General features: G+C 53.4%; 1 protein-coding gene across 6 annotated transcripts in view; it reads left to right on the forward strand.

The window, feature by feature from the left end:
- The first annotated feature begins 143 nt into the window (after positions 1–143).
- Positions 144–8,989, forward strand: part of ppm1ba (protein phosphatase, Mg2+/Mn2+ dependent, 1Ba) — a 12,058-nt gene continuing 3,212 nt past the window's right edge. Inside the window, exons 1-7 of one of the 6 annotated variants that reach the window (XM_019860144.1) lie at positions 157–618; positions 2,572–3,506; positions 3,595–3,712; positions 4,512–4,626; positions 5,529–5,586; positions 7,466–7,482; positions 8,202–8,519. In XM_019860144.1, the coding sequence (XP_019715703.1) occupies positions 2,619–3,506; positions 3,595–3,712; positions 4,512–4,626; positions 5,529–5,586; positions 7,466–7,482; position 8,202 (1,197 nt within the window). In that variant the 5' untranslated portion in view covers positions 157–618; positions 2,572–2,618 and the 3' untranslated portion in view covers positions 8,203–8,519. Of the gene's footprint in view, positions 620–2,571; positions 3,507–3,594; positions 3,713–4,511; positions 4,627–5,528; positions 5,587–7,465; positions 7,733–8,201; positions 8,520–8,989 lie in introns of those variants that run through there. The other 5 variants (XM_019860143.1, XM_019860142.1, XM_019860141.1 and 2 more) reach the window with 5 other exon arrangements.

Here is an 8,989-nt window from a genome sequence, read left to right on the forward strand (position 1 = left end):
CGGTTACTGCATAGATAATAGATACGTAGGCAGTTTATGTTATATGTGACACAGAGCGCGCACATTGACAGACGTTTCGAATTGTACACGCGTACCTAATTATGTGTCCACACACCCACTGCGTCCAACCACGCCGAGGGTCGAGTGTTTACAGTACGCCAGAGGACACGTGAGTGACACCTCTTCCGACCAATCGTAACGCAATCTCAAATCAGTGCTTGAGCAATCAGAGACGCGAGGTGAGCGTGTGGCTCCGCCCTGCCGTGGACGTCGAAAAGAACGTCATCAGCTTCATACATATAACTTAGCTTTAGCCAACATTAGCTTCGCGCTTACGTGCTCTCTAAACTAGTGTGTCTCTCGCTAACCGATAGTCCGCCTGCACTCACTTAGTTGACGCTCGTTTCAAACATGACTTTGAAAGCGGAACGTCCAGGCGGAGACGGGCGGAGAGGGCACCTGACTGGCTAGCTTTCAATCCCGTGCTAGCGGCCGATGGACGACAGGGGCTAACGTTTCAAGAGCCGCTAAGCCTATCACAACAAGCCCAGCTCCTTAAACGCAACCCGCCTCTGAAGCCACACAAACGAGGACTCGAAGAGGCTCTAAGTCTTTAACGGTAAGTACACGGACGGGGCACACTTCCTGATACAAACGTAACGTCGGCTAGTGTTGTGTGTGTGTGTGTGTGTGTGTGTGTGTGTGTGTGTGTGTAATTTGGCGACTGTCAAGTGAGCGTCGTCTTAATTGGTGTACATGCCAGCCTGGGCTTAATTAGCTTTACATTAGAACCGCCCTGCTCACTGCTTCGCGGTGGTCAAGTGAAATTGTTCACTTTGTGGACTCGGGTAGTTAAATCCCTATCTTTCATCCGTGTTAGTGTTGGCACCTTGATATGAAATTGATGCAGTTTGGAGCCGACAGCTGCAAAGTCTGCGGCCGCGTTGAAGGGGCCTTTAATGTGTTTGCATTCGGTTTCGTCTGTGGTCTCTATAACCTCACGTTATCAGTGGCAAAGGGGCTTGTTTGATTGGCTGCCTTGATAGCTCGGGTTCCACGTTAGTTTAGTACAAGAACACGCGCGCGCAGCTGTCTTTTGCAGGAACACCGGCCAATCCTCCACAAATGCTCCCACTGGGGAAATGATGCCAATTGAAAGCATCTATATAAAGTACATGGAAAGTGAAAATAAAGGGCTTCAGAATTTGACACACCACACAGGAGAGTGCTTTCAGCACCTGCCAAATTTGAATGACAACAACAAAAAAAAAAAGGCAACTCTATAGAAATGGAGTCTTCGAAATCATGAACGTTCAAGTGGTATCTTTGAAAATCGGTTGCGCATTTATCGAGCAGTGTGGCATCCAACCTTCTTTTTTTTTTCCACCTGCCGGTGGTGTACCAAAAAGCAAAGGATGGAAGGGCCACGTTGAAATCAAGCAAAATCTATATTGTCTACCGTAGAGTAATTTTGGCGTGAGGTTAGCGATGAACATCACCCATATAAAATCTGCTAATCATGGATGCCCCTCCCCTCCACCTTGTTAAGGTGCCTAATACGATTTTTTTCATTTGTATGTTACAAGTGAGACGTACAACCTTTTCGACTGCATTTATTGAGGCAAACGACTGCTTAGTTGGGCATACCTGCGCCTTGCGTTGAGCAGCAAGCTTTGAGCACCCGATCACGTGATGACTGAAGCCACTACCGGGAGCTGAACCAGCACATTTCATGCCCCCTTCCTACGGTGTGCTCGACTGCCGTCCAGCAGCATTTTGCATTCCCGACGATGCCGGGCTGCCGACGACTGACCATGTCCATTCCAAGCGCTGCTCTTCCAGGAAGTTGAGCGCTTCTGATGCAGCTTGTGCTTGTGATGAGTCATCAACCAGGGGCCATTTAAGATATCCCTGGCGAGTCCTCCTTGCTTGTAAAAGCATTCACTCTCTCTCGCTATCTCAAGCTGGCTAAAGTCCAATTTGCAGGACTTTTCACATAATGTACTTTTAATGGCAGTAAGCATCAGCGAGGTCCGAGCTCATCGGACAGCCCGGAGCAAGTCGGCTCCCGTGTGTTTGTCTGTGTTTGACAGGCTGATCCCGGCCTGCGCGCATCCTCCAGCAGCTAACTCACCACTAAATCGACTTAGCTCGTTAAAACGGCCCCGCTTGTCTGAGTCCGCCGGCCCTTCTCGGTCTCGGTGGTCTGGAACGTAACCGCGGCGATGGAGGGAGGATGACCGTGTACACGGTCGCAACTTTGAAAAGTTTCCAGTTTGTCCCAGACCGGACTTGACTGTCTTTCCTTTTTTCTAACTCGATTCCTTTGAGTCGGCCCCGAATGAAGCCGTTCATGTCTCGAAAAGGGGATCCTGTGCAAATGTAATTTTGCTACCCCGATCCGATTCCAAATTCTTAACGATGAAAAGTCGACGAAGCTGCTCGCTAGCTGCTGCATCACGAAACTCGGCACCGGACATGAAGTCTCTCGATCGGTATCTTGAAATTTGAGTTGCCGGTCCAATGCGGAGCGTTGTTTCATCGCCCTCTGTCTCGTCCGTCCTTTTTCCGGAGGCAGGCGCGGGTCTCCGCCGAGCCGAGCCGAGCCGAGCGGAGCCATGGGTGCCTTCCTGGACAAGCCCAAAATGGAGAAGCACAACGCCCACGGCGAAGGCAACGGCATCCGCTACGGGCTGAGCTCCATGCAGGGCTGGCGAGTGGAGATGGAGGACGCCCACACGGCCGCGCTGGGCCTGCCGGCGCCCGGCCTGACGGACTGGTCCTTTTTCGCCGTCTACGACGGCCACGCGGGCTCCAGGGTGGCCAACTACTGCGCCAAGCACCTTCTGGAGCACATCATGGGCGCCGGTTTCGGGGCCGCGGGGCAGCGGAGCTCGCCGGCCGGTTCGGAGAGCGTCGCCGACGCCCCTCCGGCGGAAGGCGCCCCCACGGTGGAGGCGGTGAAAGCCGGCATCCGGGCGGGCTTCCTGGGGATCGACGAGCACATGCGCGGCTTCTCGGACCTGCGCAACGGCACGGACCGAAGCGGCTCCACGGCCGTGGGCGTCCTCCTGTCGCCCGAGCATTTCTTTTTCATGAACTGCGGCGACTCGCGCGCCGTCTTGTACCGGAACTCCCAAGTGTGCTTCTCCACGCACGACCACAAGCCTTGCAACCCGCACGAGAGGGAGCGCATCCAGAACGCCGGCGGATCCGTCATGATCCAGAGGGTCAACGGCTCGCTGGCCGTCTCCCGGGCCTTGGGGGACTACGACTACAAGTGCGTGGTGGGCAGGGGCCCCACCGAGCAGCTGGTGAGCCCCGAGCCGGAGGTTTGCGAGATGCTCCGGACCCCCGAGCAGGATCAGTTTGTCGTCCTGGCGTGCGACGGGATCTGGGACGTCATGTCCAACGAGGAGCTGTGCGACTTTGTCAAATCCAGGCTGGAGGTGTCGGACGACCTGGAGAGAATCTGCAACGAGGTGGTGGACACCTGCCTGCACAAGGTTTGGTCCCGAGTGTGTGCGAGCGCGTGCGTTCGCTGGCCGGCCGGCCGACTTTGATCCGCTTCCTCTTTCCTCCCATCCACCTTAGGGGAGCCGGGATAACATGAGCGTTGTCCTCGTATGTTTGCCCAACACTCCCAAGGTGTCCGAGGAAGCCGTGAGGAGAGACGGCGAGCTCAACCGGTACTTGGAGTCTCGCGTGGAAGGTGGGCATGAACGGCCGCGTTGTATTCCCCTCGGATGTTTCCGGCTTCTTGCCCCGACTTGGCCGCTTTCTATTGTCAAACCGAGTCGGAGCGCGCCGACCGCAGAAGGATGACGCCGTCGTGACCTCCTTTTCCATTTCAGCGAGCTTGTTCCCCCTCGCGTCCCTCCGACATGGTTTTCTCCTCTCCTTCGCCCAGACGCGCCGTGTCTTCTCTCCCCGCCCGCATTGGCCTCCTCCTCATTTGGCCCCTCGCGAGAGCCTTAACGCCTTTTCATTTTGCTCGTTTGCTTGGAAGCTCTTCTCCCCGGCAACGAGGGCTCTCCAGCTCTTTGACATTCTGGTCAATTCATACAAATAGACTTTCACCGAATGGATTTATTGGCACCTCGGAGTGGAATGAAGTCACTCAACGTTGCGTGCTAATGTAAGTGTTTGGCTTCTTCGGCCATCTCCTACTGGTAGGGCAAAAAAAAAAAAAAAAAAAGGGTCAGGAACGTTTTCGTGGCAACTTGCCACCAGTAACTAACTTGCATTGGTCTCTTCTACACATTTGACACCGTGCGCTCGTGGTTAGCACCCCCCTCCCCCTTGAGTCGGTCTAAGTGGCACCGAGTTCCGTCAACACTCGCGTTGCCGACAAGCAATCCTGGGTGTCAGCCGGGATGGGCTCCAGCTCAGCCCGAATGAGGACAGGCGCTCTCGAAGCCGCGCGGGCGCACCTGTCAACCGTCCTCGCCGCCGGGCTACCGGCAGACATTCGTCCCCTTGCGTAACGCGCTCTCCGCTGTGGTTTTCAGCGATGCTGTCGCGGCCGGCCGACGAGGGCTTTCCCGACCTGGCGACGGTGATGAGGAACCTTTCGGCTGACGGCAGCATGCCGGCGCTGCCGCCGGGGGGAGGCCTCGCCAGCAAGTAAGAGCCCCTCCGCCACCGCAAGCTGTTTTATCTTCAACGCGCCACCGCTTAAAGGGGACATATTATGGATGGGAAATTGATTTTTCAATTGCTCCGATGGTTAAGTCTTGGAGGGAAGTGACACAACAAAGTACTTTTTGTGTTTGCTACCTTTTGAGTGTTGCCGGCGTGTCGTATAACACGGCTAATTGAGACAATTAGCCGCTAGTTTGGCCGTTGCGCCGGCTCGATATCCAACATGTCCAAGTAACTGCCCAAGTCAGTCCGCCCGACACTCTGAAACGTCATCCTGTCAAAGTCAAAAGCTACCGAGGCCCTGCAGCGTTTGTACATCTTAGCCGACGTGTCTGTTACGTATGCGATTGTTCGCCGAAGCTGCGCACGTGGGGGGTCATCGGGTTGGGCCACGCGTCGGCTTCGCGCGTCACATGCGGCACGTGCTGTGTGCTGAGCACAAATAGACAAGTTGATGGAGCGCCACCAGTGAAAATAGAAATGATGCCGTGGCCGCATAATTTTCTCTTTAAACTCGTAAATCGTCTCGTCGCAACCGCCGAAGTTCGCCACAGCCGCCGCGGAGACAAAGCCGTACTTTGTATTGGCTCTGGAGTACGTATGGATAAAAGTGAATGAACTGCTTTGAAGCAGGTTGACGTTGGATTCTCTACTTGTTTTTGAATTTCAGAGACCTGGGGATTTTTTTTTTTTTTTTTTTTACGTCCTAACATTTCCCCTTTAAATGTCGGCACACGTCATCGGTTACTAATTGACGTTTTCCATCACAGCATTTGACTCCTGTGACTCAAGTATCGGAAATGAAATTGTGGCCGCCTCGGTGGTCTTCATGATGTTTGCGAGCGGCCTCATGTTTTGGTTTCATTCCACTGTTCTTCTTGCAGACAAAGCGTTATCGAAGCCGTCTACAACAGTCTAAGTCCCTACAGAGAAGAAGAAGGGGTCAGTATCCGTCGCGCTATCCGAGACTTTGTAGCGTCATCGTCATTTGACAAGTCAAAATGAGAGCGCCGCAGGTGCCGTGCGGACCGTCGGCGGTTTCCCCTCGGAAGGGTCGCTCCCCGTTCGTGTGGGTCGTTTTGAACGGCCTGTTTGAAGTGAGTTGTTGTCCCCTGAAACACTTTGTTCGGAGCCGCCATCGTTGTCACGTCATTGTAAGCCGGTGCGCTACCCAGCTCAGGTCTACTGAACTGACGCCCCCCCCTTTGCCGCAGCATTCCACTCAAATGCTTCCAAATGTTCGGGTCCACCTTTTTTGCCCTTCTTTAAAGTTCTCCCTCTTTTGGTTCTGCGCAATCACAAACGGCTGGACAAGCGAGTCAGTTTTTCTTCCCGGTTCTAAACGGTTGACATGAATCCCAGTGCGTCGTCTGACCAGATGGTGTCAATTTTGTACTTGGTCTCCACCGCGTTAGGTGCACCCGCTCCATTCGTCAATTCAGACATGCTGAGCGCCGAAATTTCCGGCTTCCTCGGTTATCTACTTTGAGGAGAAATTGTGTTCAGCGCGCGCACACACACGGAGGCACAGAGGCTGGGTTTACACTGCAAGTCCCAAGTGTCCAGTTCCAATTGAATTCATTCCTCTAATCAATCAATTTCTCTGTCCATTCCAAATGAGCTGCGTCTGACATGCCCAAGTTGATATTGACGGAACGTATTGAAACCACCCGCATGCGGACATGTCCAAGTTGTATGAAAATAACTTGACGCGTGGCAACAGTGTGCACTGGCAACACCCACACAAAAGGGAAATAAAGGATACAAATATTGGAAGTTGCATAGTTCTTTTTTTGTTTTTTTTTTTGCGGGGGGGGGGTGTAACCTTCCTCCACATGACTACCTGCGGCTTAGCTTATTTCATAATGGACACGTCTCTTCTGTTTCGACCAGGGGTGTCCAAACTTTTTCGTTTCAGGGCCGCATCCAGAAAAAAATCTGAAGGATGAAAGGGCCACTCTTAAAATTCATCCGCGCTCAAGTCAGTCAAGAAAGCAATTCTGTATGTGCAGCTCATTTCATCCGCTCTCTGTTAAAAGTGTTAAGGAAAAGAGCTGAGGATTTTTTTGGGGGGTGGCCAACAGCCCTCTGGATCTCGCGGCATAGATCCGGCTCTGCCCCGAACAGCGGCCCAAACGCCACATTCACAACCCAAAAAGTGTCCTAAGGTGACTTGAGAATCATTCACGTGACGTCTTCATCAATCAGCCTTTGAGCGCAAAGTGGAAGAAACCATTTTTGCCTCGAAAATGAATTGACCTTGATTCAATGCAGTGTTTTGAAGATCGACGGTGTTGTTCTTTTCCCCATTTATTTGCATGTTGGAATCTGGAGAAAAAGAGCGCAGCCTCCCTCCTCACTCTGCCCACCTTCGCCTTTTTTCACTCACCTCGCGGCCCACGTCAAATGTTATTTCCGTGTTTGTTTATCTTTGGTGCCGTCGCCGGCCGCCATTGTCGTTTGCTCTTGGCATACCATTTACCGTTCCCGTGCCGGTTTTGAATTTGCCCGCGGCGGCGTGCGTTTCATCACGTCGAGATGGCCTCGACCGTCGGCTTTCGACGCAAGACGACAGAAATTGGACGGAAACCCGGAGCTTTTGGACAATTTGACGATAAACGCGGTGGCCGAATCACGACGCGATGAACGCAAGAGCTTGTTTGTGAATGAGGTCGTTGATTGGCGGTCAATTGACTTCTCCGGAATTGCGTGGCGTCGAGAGCAGGAAAAGAATCCCGACGGTCACTTGAAGCGTGCAGTGTACATGGAGCCGTAGCGGGATGTCAAGCGTCTAATTGTATTCACCCTCTGCTTAACGCAGCCGTCCTGTTTCATTTGGTAAGTGACGCTTGCCCCTTTTCCCTCCGACTGGCCCTCACGCCTCCACGCGTGCGACCTCTTGCGGGCATGTCCACCGGCCACGTCGTCTTCCATCCGTGTCCACTTAACGCTAGCATGCGGAGGCGCGTCTTGTGTGCCGACGATGGACTGTCCCCTTTTTGCCCTGACGTTCTGTGCGCATGCATGCCCCCCACCCCACCCCGACCCCGACCCCTCCTGGCGGGCTCTTCAACTGCACGCACGCAGCCCTCACGCCTCCACGCGTGCGACCTCTTGCGGGCATGTCCACCGGCCACGTCGTCTTCCATCCGTGTCCACTTAACGCTAGCATGCGGAGGCGCGTCTTGTGTGCCGACGATGGACTGTCCCCTTTTTGCCCTGACGTTCTGTGCGCATGCATGCCCCCCACCCCACCCCGACCCCGACCCCTCCTGGCGGGCTCTTCAACTGCACGCACGCATACAACAGCAGAGGCAGTCCCTGTCCCTCACTTGCTGCCACCAAGAGCGGTGTCCTTCGAGCTCTTCTGTTGCAGGCCTGCTAGCTGGCCCAAGTGTGACCCGCTTGCTTTCCTTTTAATTTAGCGTCCAGGTTGCTCAGCGTCTGTAACATGATAACCAAAAGTCTCTCTTTTCCTCCTTCTGCCCCTAATGTGAATTCTTTCTCTCCTCCTTTTTTTTTCTCCTCCCCCCCTCTTTGTGACCGTCCTCCGCCAGAGTGGCGCCAACCTGGAGTGTCACTGGTAGAAGTTCCTGATCTGCGTAGAAGACAAAAAAAAAGCTCCACGATTGTCCCCCCCATCTTCAGTTTCTTCACATTTTCCACCACTAAGAATTCACAAGGAGAAAACTTGTGGTTGAAAATAGGAAGATGATGATGGCAGCATCAAAGCACCTTTTGATTTGTGCCAGTTACGGCCTTCCGCCACTCTTGGAAAGACCGTTTCACACCGTGAAAGAAGTGAGAAGCCCAGCGTGTCGGTCAACGACTTCCAAAGCTCCTGGCTACTCCTGACCGGACTGATGGTTGAAACACTTAAGCTTTGGTTTGCCTGAAAACCATTTCCTGGACTTTGAAATCCCTTGATTATTATCTTTTGTTTCTGCCACAAAGTCCAAAGACTGCCACACCTGAACACGGGGGGGCTCACCACTTGGGCCGAGCGTGGTCCAAATTTTCCCCTGCAGTCCAAAGCGACAGTCAGGTGTGCTTTCCGTTTGTGCTCAATCCTTTTTTCACGTGCTTCCTTAGCTCGCCACTTGGCTGATGTTCATGGACCCGACACGCTTTGTTGTCTTACATCGGATTACTGTTGTCAAGATGGCCGAATCACGACGCGATGAACGCAAGAGCTTGTTTGTGAATGAGGTCGTTGATTGGCGGTCAATTGACTTCTCCGGAATTGCGTGGCGTCGAGAGCAGGAAAAGAATCCCGACGGTCACTTGAAGCGTGCAGTGTACATGGAGCCGTAGCGGGATGTCAAGCGTCTAATTGTATTCCACC

This window comes from Hippocampus comes, unplaced genomic scaffold (assembly GCF_001891065.2).
Source record: "Hippocampus comes isolate QL1 unplaced genomic scaffold, H_comes_QL1_v1.1 scaffold39, whole genome shotgun sequence".
NCBI lineage: Eukaryota > Metazoa > Chordata > Actinopteri > Syngnathiformes > Syngnathidae > Hippocampus > Hippocampus comes.